We start from the raw sequence: 17187 nt of genomic DNA on the forward strand, positions 1-17187 counted from the left end.
AATCAAGTGGAGGAATCTGATGCTGAAGAAAAACTATGACTCTGATGATTGATGAGTCCAGTTAAAAAACAGAAACCTTTTTAATTTGATTCACTCACTGTAAAGAACATGCAGACTAAATCCTGCTTCTAACAAGTGAAAGGTGTTTGTGACACTGTCTTAGATGAGTAACTAATATTACTCCACCCATGTTGATGCAGATGGCATATATACAGAATTCAGTCTGTCAATTTCAGAATCATGGGTCAGTATTTCTTTACATTCCATAATAAGTAGAGACAATAATTTAAGTGAGCATCAAATTGACTTTTCCATGTTGACATAAGTCCTTGTTGGTTTCTGTCTCTACAGTCGTCTGTGTGATGGATGACTGTACAGCACAATGGCAGCTTGAGAGAAAACGGCTCTATAATTCTGAGGGGGCGCCAGTGAGACCTGATCCCTCACACAGATAACAGAATCACACATCACTCACGGGGGTTTTCTGAGGAAGTTGTACTGGCAGAGGATGGTGATAAGGAAGCCGACAAAGCCTTCAATCGTCATGGCAACGAGACCTCTAGTCACAATGTCCCACTCGAACGGTGACTTCATCTTGTCAAACTGGCCTGAAATCACATATTCCCAGGAACTTATATCTTCTTACATTCATCTCCAAAGATTATTTCTAAAACTTACAACAAAATATGTGTAAAAATCCAAGAAGTAGCAGTGAATGAAAGTATAGTGTTGAGCACAGCATTGAGCCACACTTTTGCACTGGGTGACATCCTCCTCTACATATGGGTGCACACCTTAATCAACAGTGGTCATGTGCATTTGGCTTTGTGTTGTGCTTCAGTATTTCTGTACTGTGATTACTGCTGTGTAATCTGTACTGTCATACACATTTTTTGTTAGATTGTTAGATTGATATTTTTATTTAAACATGTGGGACAGTTAGAAAACCTGTGTGAGGAAGCTCTGTTATTACTGTACCTATTTTAGCGTAGTATTCGTTGATGTACTCGTTGTAAGCCATCTCCATCAGGCCATGGCCAAGGTTGTAGTTGGGGAAGATGAGAAAACAGGTCTTCAGGTAACTGTTAACTTTTTTCAGATCCTGGACAAGAAAATGACGAAACACCAAAAGGCCACATTAGATGCTTTTACAGTACATACAAAAAATAGATAATTTCACACAATACCTCATTTAGAACTAATGAGAGACATATTTTCCTCAATTAACCTGTGTTCTCCTAAATATGTGGATGAGGTGTCTGACTACCATCGAATCATTACTGTTGCTGCAGTTTGAGAATAAACAGGTGAAGTTTGGCATTAGGGGTTTAAACCCCAGAATGTGTTTGGCCCACTGCAGGATGTGATGTTATAACATCTGGAATCAAACTGACCTTGTCATGCTCAAAGAGCTGGAGGAGGAAGGTGGCAACAGTTGCAGTGATGCCTATGAAGAGATTGATGACTATGAGGAACACATAGGCTGTGCTGGGAACCTCAAACCAGAAGGATGCTGGGTACATGATGGGAGTGATGGACCACCTGGACAGTTAAACAAAATGGCAGAGGAAAGCTTCAGGACATGAAAGGAGGGACAGAGCTGTTTTTCAGGTCAGAGCAAAAGCACGAAGATGCAATATGTTAATTTGCAGAGTTGTGTGACGCTGCATCCTGAACAGATGATTATGTATTATAAATAAAGTAAATAATTATAAACCATTAATACAATATATGAGAAATTTGATCAAAAGCTCACCCATAGAGTAGAAAGAGGGAAAGGACTGCAGGGAAGTTAGTTGGCGAGGTGTAGGCTGGCAGGTCGAACACAAACAGAATGATAACGCAGCATGTGGCAGGTACCAGGTAATTCAGCTGAGGAGAGACAAGGAAAAAGAAAATGTTCAGACCTGGAGAGACGGAAATATTTGCAGTATGACTGAAGGAGAATGAATAGTTCACCCTTACATCCACAACCCTCTACTAGTAGCTGCAATGCAACACATCTCCTCACCATGTCCCATATGTAGTTAGCCAGCCAGTAGATGACAGGGTCGCAGCCACTGACAAACTGCAGGTGTTTGGCCTTTGTGGATTTCTCTGCGACCAGGAAAACCACAAAGCTGGCTGGCACAAAAGACATGGCCACAATGATGAAGATAGCGATCACCACATCAGTCCCCTGCAGCCTGGATATACAGAGGAGAGGAGAGACAATTTGAGATAAGTTCAACTATGATGGAAATTGTCTAAAATCCAGAGAAATCTGGTGGTGTTCCTGCATATCTGTCTTTAACTGTGGCTATTAGCATCATTAATATTAGCACTAGTAATAGAGGTCAAAACTATAAGAATAACCCCTCAAGTCCTTCTTTGTATTATTTGTTATTATTTTTAATACTATTGCTGCTGAGAAACTTACAAGTAGTCCAAAGACAGGCTGGCACTGGTTCGATTCATTGGGTGATTTGTCAGGGTGATACCTGCAAAACACATCAAACACACGAAACATCAACACTTAACACATCACAACAACCTCATTTGTGTAGATGGTTATATCAGCTTCAGTTAACATCACTGTTTGTATGATTATCGGACTGGTATGTGATTACCATAGGCAGATGGGTTGCCCTTGGATGCCGGTAGGTTGGCGCGTAGGATGGCGTTGTTGAGGACGTTCAGATACGTGGGCATGCTGTGGTAACCTTTGTTGTTGTAAAGAACCTGAACACAGGACGTCGCTCTGTCAGCCAACATTTCTACTGTGTTCGTGAACATCTCGTCGCACTCGGAGAGCGCCATCTTACCTGAGCTGATCTGCGGACTGCTATTTTGCGAACCATTGGAGGTATATTCACCCCAAAGGATGCTGGGATTGATTTCTGGATGTTCCCCACTGTTAAACCACCATATCTGTAGAGAGGAAAGTCAGTGGACTAAATAAATTTAAAAAAAATGAGTAGACACTAGAGCAGTGGTTCTTAACCTTATTGGAGGTACTGAACCCTGCAAGCTTCATCAGTGCATTCACCGAACCCTTCGTAATTGGAACAATAAAATATGATTTCTTCAAAACATAGGTATATAATTTGTTAGTGCACAAAATGAACCATGCATCAGTTTCACACAAAATCAATGTGTTCAAAGAACAAAACCAACCATAAAAACCAACAAAAACATAACTCAATGACTATTTACTGCAAATCAATGTGACTTTTGCTGTTGCCTTTCAGATACAAGTTCAGGAATGCGCGGCTTCACCTTGGCAAGTGCCACTTTCATATCATTTTCGCAACAAAGTCTGTTCCTTTTCTTAATTTTCATGTCTACTATCGAAAAGGATTGCTCGCACAAATACGTTGTAACAAACAGTGTGAGTATCTCAAGGGCAATGAGGTATGGTACGATTTGGTGACACCAAAACGTTGAGAGCGTTGTTGTTCTGAAGAGTTGCTGTTGAAGCTGGCTCTGCTGAATGACGTACAATCACAACAGCCACAAGTCGACTACTGAGCGCACCAAGCAGCACAGACATCAAAGATAAGCAATGTGGCGTGATCAGCTGCAACAAGCTTTATCACTGCGGAGCGTGACGTCACGAGTAATACGAGTAGCCTGAATTTATTTTGTGTAACACATTTTTACTAAGCAACAAAATGTTTGCAATCTGACACGGCGAAGAAAAATTGTGTGTTACCAAATTGTGGGCAGCCAATTTTTTGACGGCCGACAAAAACGGCCAGACATTGCTAGTGTGAACCGGGCTATACTGTGTGTGTTTTGACCCCTGCCGAACCCCTGAGAGTGACTCACCGAACCCCTGGGGTTCGATCGAACCCAGGTTAAGAACCACTGCACTAGAGCAAGCGATTCAACTTCAATGTCACTCAGTAGAGTCCATACCTACGCCAAAGCCCAAATCAAATTCACTAGATCCAGATTTGTATTTGTATCTAGACCAAAATGTGCAAACTCAGAAATATCAATGAATAACTCTGAGAAATGAACAAAAATCTTGAAAAATCTCTTAATGTTAGAGAAACCGAAAAAGTATCCATTATATAATATTTCCTGATCTACATTTGCAATATTAACAGTTTTTATGCAGGATGCTGAACTCTCTACACAGTCGGTGCAACAGCAGTTAAATCACATTTACTGCATTTATGTATAATTTTGTCTTACAATACTTAATTCACAATAATGAGCAAACACAATCTTTTTGATGTTGTCCATAATATATATATAATTTAAAACTTCACAATGTGGGTTTGAAAAAGTTCTGATGTAAACCATGTCTTGCATCTCAAAAGACTTTTCATTTGCATAAAGTTGGAAAAGTTTACAAAGTAATGTCTGTAAGTGGAGACAGTTAAGTTTGGTTGCTCCTCTCACTTGAAGTGATCGTCCAGCTGAGGTGGCACAACACAATCACTGAGGTAAAGGGTTTCAGAGTGACAGCTAAAAGTAAGTACGTACTTTTAAACTCTTCAAGTTGTCAGTATTTCATTTCAAATGGTTCTTACTGAATGAAATGTTCCCATAGCAGTTCTACCTGTGCAGGCGCAGTCTGTCCGACGTGAAGAGCAGATACTCAGAGACATTGCGGCCTGTTATGTCCACCAGGATGTCCCCTGTCACCACCTTCATGAGGGGGGGCCGTCCTCCCACCCCACTGGGGCAGGAGAAGCCTGTGCCCTGCATGGAGCAGGTGCAACGCACTGGTTCATGGATGGATAACGGGAGGGTGGGAGGGGATGTCACAGGCTCTGAGAAAACAATAGAGAAGGGTATTATTTAAATGGGTCTGCACATAACGTACCCTCCCCTAAATGGAATGCAGCCATCATTAATGTTATTAATACATCTGTGCTTTTCTCGTTATAAATGGTAAATGGTTTGTGTTTAGCACCTTTACAACATTCTAGTCTTAATGATCACCGTAAATGTTTTACAATACAGTTTTGCCATTCAACGTAATTGTAAATTATATCAGAAAGTCTATTTGTTATGTCCTCAAAGCTCCTACACTACAATGGCACCAACTCCTCTTAGCAGACTCCAAGTGGACATATACGAATTATAGTAAAAACAACTGCAGGTCCATTGCTATGCAGCTGTGTGTAGTATAATTAAGGCTTAATTGGAGAGTATACAGCTAGTTAAAACATGTACCCTTGCATAATTGTGGTCGTGTTAAGTTAATACCACAATTCCCAGCAGCCTGGGCTGTTGACAATGATGTGTCCCCTGCAGCCTCAGGTTTCTGTTCTTAGCCGACAGAAATGGAACCTGACCTGGTCACTGCTGTTGTAGAGCATCCACCTCATGGTTGGATGTGTTCTCAAAAACTTCTCTGGTCATCACAGTTGTAAACTCACACCTCTCTTCAACACAGAACTGCTGTTTACTCCATTCTGAGTAAAAAAGTACCTTTCTTCTTGAAAACCCCAGGAGACCAGCAGTTTAACAAAGACTCAAGCTATTAAACTAATATTTAAGAGGGTCACATGATTAGATAGACTCACCATGGACTGTGGTTGGAGGGGCAACGGTGAAGTTCCAAAGTCCGTCCTCGAAGCGAGGGTCTGGGTCATCTGAAGGTGCCGGGGAAGGAGGAGGGGGTACAAAGTTGGAGAGCGGGACCCCCTGCGTGAAGGAGTCCAGACACATGGAGTTAAAGTAGCGGGCGGCCAGGGTCTTGGAGTTGTTGGCGCTCGGGTTGAGGGTCTGGGCCAGCTGGTCCAGGGTGCTGTTAAAGGGGGTTTTGAGGACGCAGGTAGCTCCTACACCCGAGGGCAGATGGAGGGTGTTGATGATCTTCTGTGGACTGGCGTCTGGCAACAGCTTACTCCTGATGGGAGGATAAATATGCTACTCTCAGATTGTAGTAAACATAGTGTTATTTATACATAATACATATACCACACTACATTGCTGCATGCATTGCACATTGTATAGAGTTAAACTCTCAATGTAGCAGTTTTGCAGATGCATCATGAACATGATTATTCCCAACATGTGTCACTGGAGAATACCTCTAGAGGGCACACAAGAGCACTCAGACTGTACAGACCTGCTGGATTTTCCTGATGTAAACAATACAACTGGTGATTTTGCACATCGACTTCTACAACTGTGCTGATCTGCCACCAACTATTTGATTGTTAATTGTGAAGTTGTGCTCTTTGTTTTTAATTTGTCTTCAAAACCTTCTACCAATTACTTATATATATATTGAAAGCAATCAAAGACACTGTGATGGATATAAATGAAACAGTAACGCTGTCTTCTCACCTGTACTGGGGTCTGTCTTCATTGGCATGGGGAATAAAGTTGCCTCTTGGTTGGGTATAGTTATGATACTGAGATGGGGACAAGATCAGTGGAGGCAGATCTCCTGTAAAACAAATGAAATGTTCATCCACCAGTTAGTGTTGAAAGGTTTAAGCAGCTTATTCTCCTACTTGTTTGACACATAATTCATCTTTTTGTTTAATATGATAAATGCATTATTCAAGGAAGTTATAAAGTAGTTTATTATAATAATCTTACATCTCCAGCACTATCATATTATCGATGAGGAGTTTTGAAATAATAGTAGGGTTAATACAGTGGTTGATCTATATGTCTCTGTTGGTTCTCACTCAGCTAACTGAGAACTGATTCATGAATACGGTATATCAAATAACCCATCTAAGGCAGATTGATGCAATCAGCTCTGTACAAAGCTGACATCAACACAATGAACTGTCTTTGTCAGTGTTGTCAGCAGCATTGGACACTTCAGCTGTACAAAGGTGATCACCTGTTTTTTTCTTAAACTTACCAATCGCAGGCACAGATAAGGCCACAGTCATGGCCACACAGACGAAGAAAGCAGGCAGCATGATCTGAGAGAAGAGGCCCTTGGTATTCCTCTTGGCACAGTGGAACCTCTTGACAATCAGGCCATGAAACTGACTCAGCTTTAACCACCAACCCTCCAACTTGAAGCTGCCCTGCCCCTCCTGGACTTCTGGCTCTGGCGATGAACGGTTCTCTGGATCTCCTGGAGATGAAGGAAACATCAGATGATAAACAAAACTGCCAAAATACTGAAAAGATTCATGCATTCTTCTTCCTTGTCAAAACCTGGATACAAGTCAGCAGTTTACAGTTTGGTAGCAGATTTGGGAGTGATATGCTAGTAAAAGCTAATGTAGTCTCCAGGGCTCACTTCTTACTTATTCCATACATGTGTATTTGTAGCACATACGTTGTCAAATTGATGATGTTTTCTCAGTTTGCTTGTGTTTTGTATAGTTGAAGTACCACTGTGTTGAGCTGTCCTTTGTTTTAGTTGATTTCAGTGACATATTTAAACTCCACATTCATTCAGATCAAGGTATTGTGTTGAGATGATCAGAACCAGCCATGCACCACAGGTCCGGGCCAATCGTAAAGTTGTTTAACCTGAGAGAAAATTCAACAGGTTGTCTCAAATAACATGTACATGACAGCTCTCTTACTGTAATGGATCCAAAAGCCCTTGTTTCCAGCTTTCATGAGGCTCAGTGACTAGACTGAAAAGTACATCTACAATCTTGTTGTCTTACCCCTGAGACTGGCAGAGTCGGGCTCTTGGCCGTTCTCAAAGAGCGGACAGTAGTCTCCATAGAAGTCTGCGTAGAGTCCTCCTTCATCCCCCCTCACTGAGCCAATGGACGAGGAGGATTTCAGAGACGACTGGCTCTGGGTCAGCTTGGAACACCTCACCAGGTTACTCAGCTCCACCTCTGGCTTCACACTCTCCGCTGAGGGTCCAGTCTCACCCTGTGTGCTCTGTGAGGATTTCCCCATTGAGCTGCTCCCTGGGGAACCCTTTATGTCTGCTCATTGACAAAGACAGAGAAGGAGAAGGTTATTGTCTCAGCTTGGAGCCACAGATTGAACTATAAACGAGAAGGTGTTGAGCTGCTCTGAGCTTTCACCAGCATCACTATTTTCCAGAGACTGGTCCTCCTCAGACACTTTGAGGAAGACCTCCTCCAGGGTGGTGTCCATCACCCCCAAACTGGTCAGGGCCAGGCTGTCCAAACTCTGCTCCAAAGCCTGGAGGCATCAACAGCAGAGGAGAAAGATACATGACTGTACAGTGGATTCATGACAAATTGCCATTAACAATACAGTTCTTCGTAAAAACATGTCATTGCCATTTTGAAAATGGCCTTTTTAATAGATCTTTTAATAACTTATTTTACTGTTTATCCAGTAACAACAGACCATACACAGGACAATAAGTTTGTGTGTGCGTGTGTGTGTACCTGGAACAGCCTCTCGAAACAGCCCTTCTTCACGGCGTCGGAGGGCAGTACATACGACAGCTCAGTGTTGGAATCAGACACCAGCAGGCAGTTAGCAACAAACTGCCGAATAAACTGGGTGACCCGGGCCTCTGAGCAAGGGGACAGAGAGGAGGACGGAGACAGAGACGAAGGAGGCAGCTGCTGGCTGCCCTGGCCTTAAGGGTGAAAGGAAAACAAGCAAGGAGGAGATGAATGGAGGAATGGATTAGTAGAGGACGGGATGATTAAAGAGACATGGCAAAGAGTGAGACATGATGAATTCAAACACAAGTCATACAAACTTTAATAAGAACACTATAACATTGACATTTCTATATTTGTGGTGTGTTGAAAACCTTTGGAACAACAAATATCGTGTCAAACTTTTTTCCCAAAACTGCTGATTCATGTGTAGCTAAGACATTTAGTGTGTATAACAGGGAAACAGCAGAGAAACAGAGTTTGACACTAAATCTGTCCATAATTTATGGCTGATTCAGCTAAAGAAATGGCAGAAAATCTGGAAATAAAAGTGCATGTTCACACACCTGGGCCTTCGCTCTGCTTTTTGACCAGCGTCAGTTTGTATCCGTCTCCGTAGGTGCTCTTCAGGAAGAGGGGTGAGCCGCAGCACTTGAGCTTCCCGTGTGAGATGATAGCAATGCGGTCTCCCAGAAGGTCTGCTTCGTCCATGTGGTGGGTGGACAGCAGAATTGTGCGACCTGATGCAGAGGTACAACACACTCTTATTATACAAATAAAGAAGCTGTTTTGCACTGCAAATATCAAACCAGAAATCACAAGTAAGGACTAAAAGGACAAGAAATAAATCAGAGGAAATACATCTGCAACATTGATGGGAAACTGAATCCAGAAGGAGATCAATACAATTGAAGAATATTTTTCACTTTATGCAGGGACACTCCACATCTTAAGTAACAGCAGCAACTGTATCCATGTCACGTCTTGAGAGTTTAAAACACAGTTTGGAAGTTTTTCTTTGAGTCTGCAAAAAAGTCTCCAGGCAGAAAAGTAAGCCAAGGAATTCTTTGATGTGCAAAAGGTCCCATATTAATGAAGGATATGCTTCAAAACAGCAGATACCTGCTTTTTTTTTGCATCAATTTGCATCTAAAAGTGTGTTTCTTTTCCTCAGAACAACCTTAAACTGCAACTAGAACAGCTGTTTATGACGCAAGGCAAGGCTGCCACTCACCCTGTTTGTACTTGAGGATGAGGTCCCAGATGGCCCTGCGGGCATAAGGGTCCACCCCCGCTGTGGGTTCGTCCAGGATGACAGCCCTGGAGCCGCCAACGAAGGCAATGGCCACAGACAACTTCCTCTTCATCCCACCGGACAAAGTCTGCACCAAGCTGTGGCGCTTGTTTGATAACTCCAGGTCAGCAATCATCCTGGAGACACACGCAAACACAGACAAACAAACACACACAAGTGGTTAATTGCTGTACATTTTTTAAGGTCTCAACCTCACTATGTATGAGATCATGTTTGTTATGATTTGAATTGTAGTGGTTTAACAATCCATAGTGTCTATAACTAACATTATACAGTCGCCATGCACCAACTGTAACTTGTAATCTACACTAAACAGGTTATGCAATAAACTGATTATTATGTATATTTTATTTTCACAGCATTAGTTCCATTCAGTTCTGTTTAACATAAACATTTTCACGTTGTTTCACAATAAGAACATCCAGAGAGTAAGAGGAAAGGAACTACTAAGCTACTGAAAGATCTTCAATGAGAAACATATGTTGAGCTTAACAGACAGAGGCTTAATGCTACAAAATGATGAGGTGGAACTAGAAAATATTACAATGTTTACAATCTGTATTTGAGTTAGAGAAGAGAATCTGAGAGCAGCAGAGAGGCGAGTATGCCCCGCGTCTGTTGTTGAACTCATTTTATTGGTGTTTTGGGAAATGTGCATTATAGTTAACTAAAGGACACAGATTAGGGTGGAAGACTAGGGAACAGAAATAAGGAGCCTGCTCCAATTAAAGGCCTTGACCTCTATTTGAAAAAGTAAATACCTATAAATACCTTGATGTTAAACTCAGAAGACCCAAAGATAGGTGTCATTTACAGGAAAGGACTACAACTTTTACAGTTCTACACCATGACACAAAGATCCTCATTATCCTCTATTGTTCAACTCTGGAGACTCTCAACCCTCTGTGTTAGTGTTATCATTTGTCATGTTTTTCTTTTATATTTTAGCAATAGATGATTAGAAAATACAAAAAAGTGAATAAGATCATAAATGTGTGAGGTAAGTTTTAAGTCCCACGATAATATGGTATTTTGCTGTTATGTGATTCATACATGGTAAGACAGGGGCAGTGAGAACGAGAATGACAATGTTTTAGCGAGTAGGGGTGCGATCAGGAAGCAGGTAAGTCTCTTAAATACAGGGCAAACCTGAAGATCTTTATCCCATTCTACCTTCCAGCTGAGCAGGAAGCTATGAAATATGTCTGATATGTCTAGTTGTGTGAGGTGCTTGACAACCTTTATTTGTTATGTATTGTATTTGTCTGATTGCTACAGACAGACATAGAATAAACTTATACTGACTTGTCCATCTCCTTGCGAATGTCTTCCTCAGCCATGCCTTTGAGTCTGGAGTAGAACCACAGGTGCTCCTCCACGCTCAGCTTGTCAAACAAGACGTTGTGCTGCGGACACATGCCCAGGTTCTGGCGAATACGCTCCATGTCCGTGCGGATGTCATGACCATATATTGTTGCAGAGCCAGAAGTGGGCGGGAACAAGCCTGTAAGGATGGACCTATGGCAATTCCATATGAGGGTCAGTGGATGAAGCAATAGTGAAATAGTCAGACAATTCAAGCCATTATTTGTATGTTGTGCACAATAGATCCTGTGAAACTTATTTAATGCTTTTGGTCTGGATGAGTTGATTAATCTGCTTGATACACATATTTAAATATAATTGTCAAGCTTAAGACTTTGTAGTTTTTCATGAACAGCTGGCAGACCAAACATCATTCAAGGATAAAACACTGTGGGTGTCCGGGAGTCCAGGCAAACAAATTACATTTACTCGTGTTAATGAAGCTAGTGATTAACTGTTTAACTATTAACTGAAAATAAGAATTTTGACAGATTAATACTATATTTATCAGTTAAAAAACATCCTGGGTTGTCATTTGAGTGAGCATGTTATGCCCCAGGTCTCACATTTAACAGACTGTCACTAAACTGTCCCTTCAACATACATGTGTAATGCCCAGGGCTCCCTGCCTGTGGAGGATAGTGAAAATTTTATAGATACTTTGAGGGTGCGCAGGACCACTGGAGCATGAATTTTTCTTCCCATGTTGCTGATGGCTAGTCTCACAATGACAGACGCACCGATTTAAATTTTTTTTGCCTGAGCGATTGATGGGCTTTGTTTCCTGTATATGAGTCACTAGTATCTAGGGAAGTTACTTCCTATGTCTGACAGTGCTCAGGTACTGACTGACTGAAATGTTAATCTACCAGTGTCCTGTAATTACCCTATGTGGCTGCAGAGGAAATTATTGCTGGTCAGCAAAGTTTACTTAGTTGTTCTATAATTTACCCAGCTTTGAGCCACTTAGTGTTAATACTAATTTTAACTTTTTTTGAAGTATCGGGTTGTTTTTTATTTCTGCAAATGTCATGCATCTTCTTTACTCAGTAAAAAGTCTCTAATCTTCAGTGCTCACTGTAACTATCACACACACACACACACATGTAAACACACACTAGTCCCGCTCACATGGTTGTGGTCTTGCCAGCACCATTGTGTCCCAGGAAAGAGACCACCTGGTTTTCATGGAGGTTGAGGCTGAGTTTGTTCAGGGCCAGTTTGTTGCCGGTCTTGTAAACCTTGGTGAGTTTGTCTATGCACACCACCAAGGGCAGGTGGCTCGGCTCCTCCTCTATGCCTCTCATCTCCTCTGCAGTAACGAAGAAAAAAAAGAGATAAGAGTACATAAAAAGAAATACTCCTTTAATCTCATTTACTTATTCTTTCCAATATCTGCTGACAAATATGTGCGTTTTATCCACAGTAACAAGGACACACTGTTTCTGGAAAGACATTTTGCTTTTGATTTACTGTCACTTTTCAATGCTGATAGCACCACAAACTAAATCATATTCACCTTAAGCTAGTACCTCTGTTTTCAGTCATTTTGCTAAGCTAAATTAAACTGGTTGTGGCTTCATATTTAATAGACATGTTTTATGAGAAAGCAAATAACCTTATGTAACAAAATTAGGGATGCACCGATCCGCTTTTTTCACCTCCGATACCGATACTGATATCTGAGGATTAGTATCGGCCAGGGGTGGACTGGCCATCTGGCATACCGGGCATAATCCCGGTGGGCCGTTGACCCAATGTGGGCCGGTCTGGTCCGCTATGTTGTTGTTGTTTTTTTTTCCTCTTCTTCCTCTCTAAATTCCCTCCAATTGGGCCGGCCAATTGGCTACAGAGGGCTAGCAGTGTGTTGCCAGCATCGACACATTTTATTGGTCTATTGTTTGTCATTGTCAATCAATCATGGGCTGACAGGCTCAGAGAGCCCTGACAGTGCTGTCAATCACAACACAAACCAGGGGGGGGCGGGACCTCATGGCATTGGCGGGGGGAGTCGCGGGACGGGCTGCTGCTGAGACAGAAACTTAACTTAATGGATAATAAGAGTAAAAAAACGCCCGGGTGGCGCTGAGAAGCATCGGGAAAAAAAGCTGAAGTCTCTGGAGGTGGAGGCTGCTAAATGTTCCAAACTGACGGACCTATGTGGTGCCGGGTTCACCAGCCCAGCAGCAGCAGGTGCGCCGGGAGACGAGCGAGGAGGACTCGACAATGATGAGCGAGTGGAGGCAGACATGTGAGCGCGCATTTTCAATTTTCAATACATTCTCAAAACTGGCTCGTTACTTGAGCAGCGGAGGTTGGCGTCGCACGCCTCTACCCACGGCGCACCCTCTCTCTCTCTCTCTCTCTCTCTCTCTCTCTCTCTCTCTCTCTCTCTCTCTCTCTCTCTCTCTCTCTCTCTCTCTCTCTCCTGAGATGTGCAGGTCCGGTGGCGTGTTTGCCGTTGGGGGCGGGGGGGGGTGCAGCGCGAGAGGTTGGTCTATCCCTCCGCAGGTTCACCTTCAGAAATCTTGTTACGACTTTTACTTCCTCTAGAATAGAGATAGTGTCTTATTTTGTGTACCTATAGTATAGTGGTTATACTGTGGTTTATTAATGTTCTTGGGCAGACACAAGAGGCACTTGTTTATAGTTAATTAGAAGTTCAGATGCACTGGTCCATTACTATTTGAACCTCAGCATCTAGGGTTCAAAATTGGTAAAATTATACATACATTATATGCATATTGTTGTTGTAATTTTTTTAATTTTAGTTCTTGTACTTTTGATACTTAAGTACATTTCAACACCAGATACTTTTGATACTTAAGTACTTTTAATATGAGCTACTTTAAGACATTTAGAAGACATAAATTACGTCAATTTAATGGCAGATGTGCTCGGCTACTTATGTGGGCCGGTCTGAGCCAAAAAATGCCCGGGCCGTTTTGTTCTCCCAGTCCAGCCCTGGTATCGGCCGATGCCGATCCGATACTAATTAAACAGTCGGATTCCCCTGGATCGCACCAGTTCTAAGTCACCCGCGGGCGAGTTCACCACCATTGCAGCTCCACCGGTTCCGTTCAAACTGAGCAGGGCGGGAGATCCGGACCGGGACCCGTCCGGCACCGGGCCGGCGGAGGGACCGGGAGCCGGACCGGGACCGGGAGCCGGACCGGAACCCGGACCGGGAGCCGGACCGGGAGCCGGACCGGGAGCCGGACCGGGAGCCGGACCCGGACCGGGGTTCACAGACGCCCGGGGGAAGCTAGCGGCGGCGGCGTGCGGAGTGGGCAAAGTTCCGGGTCCCGGTCCGGGTCCCGGTACCGAGGCAGCAGCAACAGCAGCCGGCAGCCCGGCTCCGGGGAGCACCGCGGCCCCGGTGGAGGCGGCTCGGCTCGCACCGGGAACCGGGGGAGAGGCGCCGGGCACTGTCGGCTCCGCACGGCGTGTTGCTTGCGTATGACGTCACTCACAGCGCACAGCATAGAATTACACAGAATAGATCAGCCGATATGGATCGGCCCATTGTCACCGATACCCGATCTAGAAATTTCTTCAATATCGGTACCGATACCGATACAAATATCGGATCGGTGCATCCCTAAACAAAATGTCTGGTTGGCTAAATCTATGGGTTTTAATCGAGACAAAATAAATAAACTATTTGTGTAATTTATGGAAGTTACACAAGGAATTAAAATTAGAAGTGAGTGTGTGTGTGTTAATCACAATAATACCTAGGAAAGTGAATTCACTGTTTTGTGTGCATAATCAGTGTGAGACCACCAGAACATTTACAAAAAGTAAGTAAGTCATTACTGGTACATGAATAACAAAACGTGTCCAAGTTGATGAGATGGTTTATATATTGTCCATACCAGATCTCCGCTGGTCCATCGCACAAGCCTGGTCCTCCTCCATCACACTAAGCCTGGCAGCCCCGCCTCCACACCATGGCCAATCCCAGGTCTCAACACGGCCACTGCCTGACCAATAGGACCTCTGCAGGGGGAAGTACCATGGACGGGGCAGCCCATACATTCCTATAAGAGAGCAAAAACACTTAGTGTTTGCCAATAGGAATTATATGTAAATTATTGAGTGGGAATTCAGAGGATAGTGATTTCATACCTGGATGCACAGCCTCAATGTACCAGGTTAGAACACCATACACACTGGCATCGATGATGAGCATCATCATGGACAGACCCAGGTTAAAGTCATCGCCTTCTACTGGTGACTGGCTAATGGTCCGCCACTGGATGCCAACACCTGCTACCTCATACAGTGCAAAATACTTGGAGCCAAGACCAAAGGCTGTGGTGGACATCAGAGACTGGAGGAGAATGGGAAGCAAGAATTGATTAATATCAGCATCATTTGGGTTACCTTTGGGAGCAGATTTTATGATCTAAGCCCAAATTAGTTACATTCAAATAAAAAGGTGAAAATAGAGAAGAGGACTTACAGCGATGCACTTCTCAAAGGCAGTGATCTTATCATGGGCCACCTCCTCCCTAATGGCCACATACATGTAGGGCACATAGCTGAGGAAGTAGATGATTCCTCCGCAGGCTGAAGCCAGCTTGGCCTTAGAGTAGATTACTGATACCAAAAAACTGGAAAACAAATGGAATTTACATGAGTTTCTTTATTGCTCAGTAATTTTCATGAAATAACATATTCAATCAATCTGTGGGCAGCAGTGTCTAAGAATGCAGAGTCTGCATGCCAAAGTGTCCTTGAACCCTGAGTTGATCCTGACGGTTGTTCTGACGCCAATGTGTGAGTGGTGATACAAAAAAAAGCACAGCATATAGAAGCATAGCAGTGAATATGGCTTCTATGGTAAAGCACTTTTAATGGTGATAAACCAGGAAAAGTGCTTTATAATACAGACCATTCACCATTCAATCTAATCACTCCTAGACACATTGAAGTATTCAAACAAAAATTACTAATAATCTATTCTGATAATATTTTCTGTTTTTTTTCTTTATTTCAACTGATCAATAACAGACTGATAATAAATAAATAAAATATGATTTAAATATATAGAAATAAAAATAATCATTAATGTCATATAATGTAAAATGCTGTAACTAAAATACTGACACTCTTTTACAGCCTTATTTCTGATCCAAAATGCACTATAGTAACCTGGGAATTCTAATGGCTGGTCTGCACTGAGGCCTTTCAGACAACAAATACGACCCAGTTTCAATCAATGCAGTTGTTTACAGAGGCTACATATAAGCAGCTCATGTTTAAGAACATTTCCAATTTTTTTTATCTCAGTGCATTGCGTTCTTGTGGTGCTAAATTGCAGGCGACCTCAACATAACAGTGTCCCTGAACACACCCTGTGATGATGGACTCTGCTCATGTCTTGCTTTTACTGGGAGGGCTGTGTTTACATTGACCATGCATACATGCAGCAGGTCAGTTATCAACAGCTTTTAGAAGTATTGCTGTTATTATTTGACAATATTACTGAAAACAATATGCACTTAAGATTGTCGTGAGTGCAGTGTCTCCTATATTTGTCTGAACTGTACAGTCAGTTGTTGAGCTGTTTAGAGGAGGTCGGAGATCTCACCAGAACATGATAGTGGCCACAGCGTAGATAGTGAGGAAGAGCCAGATGATGAAGGGGTTACTGTGGAGCAACACCCGGCCATACTTCAAGATGACTGTCAGTGCAGTGACAGAGATGGACAGCTGGACAAAGCCGGTGATGAACCAGGCCACCCAGTGGACTGCGTTGTTCAGACCCATCATCTTCATCACCTGAGAAAGTGGCATGATGGTTACACAATTTTTAATTGTACTTTGCAGCCTCGTTAACGAATAGTCTTGTGTGTGTTTGTGTGTGTCTGCATATTGATTTAATATTAAGAAGTCCTGTTCTGGGAGGAGCCATTGTGATACAACACACCAAACATGCTGATATAGTAGTCTTGTCATAGTCTCACCTCTTTGAGCCGGTGCTCCTTCTCAGCCACAATATGCTGAATCATCATGGCTACTGAGTAAACCCAGGAGATCACCATGCACAGAGGCATCATGTGCTCAATCACAAACAGAAAACTGGAAAAATAAAACACACAGCACAGGGAGTTAAGTAAAGACCAGATACACAAAATTACAATCTTAACCAACACTATAGGATCTTCAGAGTGTCTTAACATGTTCAAATGT

At 42.8% G+C, this 17187-nt stretch overlaps 1 protein-coding gene across 3 annotated transcripts in view; it reads right to left on the reverse strand.

Annotated features, from left to right (window-relative positions):
* abca2 (ATP-binding cassette, sub-family A (ABC1), member 2) overlaps positions 1-17187 on the reverse strand; it is a 67406-nt gene that overhangs the window by 7214 nt on the left and 43005 nt on the right. For all 3 annotated transcript variants that reach the window (XM_061071828.1, XM_061071827.1, XM_061071829.1), the window contains exons 16-39: positions 16962-17076; positions 16586-16776; positions 15455-15605; positions 15118-15322; positions 14865-15029; positions 12118-12298; positions 10927-11139; positions 9541-9737; positions 8873-9046; positions 8304-8500; positions 7971-8091; positions 7596-7868; positions 6827-7048; positions 6295-6397; positions 5526-5851; positions 4553-4766; positions 2805-2910; positions 2610-2721; positions 2420-2480; positions 2012-2186; positions 1757-1872; positions 1395-1542; positions 979-1102; positions 476-608 (exon numbers count right to left, since the gene is read on the reverse strand). In XM_061071828.1, the coding sequence (XP_060927811.1) occupies positions 476-608; positions 979-1102; positions 1395-1542; positions 1757-1872; positions 2012-2186; positions 2420-2480; positions 2610-2721; positions 2805-2910; positions 4553-4766; positions 5526-5851; positions 6295-6397; positions 6827-7048; positions 7596-7868; positions 7971-8091; positions 8304-8500; positions 8873-9046; positions 9541-9737; positions 10927-11139; positions 12118-12298; positions 14865-15029; positions 15118-15322; positions 15455-15605; positions 16586-16776; positions 16962-17076 (4023 nt within the window). The remainder of the gene's footprint in view (positions 1-475; positions 609-978; positions 1103-1394; positions 1543-1756; positions 1873-2011; positions 2187-2419; positions 2481-2609; positions 2722-2804; positions 2911-4552; positions 4767-5525; positions 5852-6294; positions 6398-6826; positions 7049-7595; positions 7869-7970; positions 8092-8303; positions 8501-8872; positions 9047-9540; positions 9738-10926; positions 11140-12117; positions 12299-14864; positions 15030-15117; positions 15323-15454; positions 15606-16585; positions 16777-16961; positions 17077-17187) is intronic.

This window comes from Limanda limanda, chromosome 5, assembly GCF_963576545.1.
Source record: "Limanda limanda chromosome 5, fLimLim1.1, whole genome shotgun sequence".
Lineage (NCBI taxonomy): Eukaryota > Metazoa > Chordata > Actinopteri > Pleuronectiformes > Pleuronectidae > Limanda > Limanda limanda.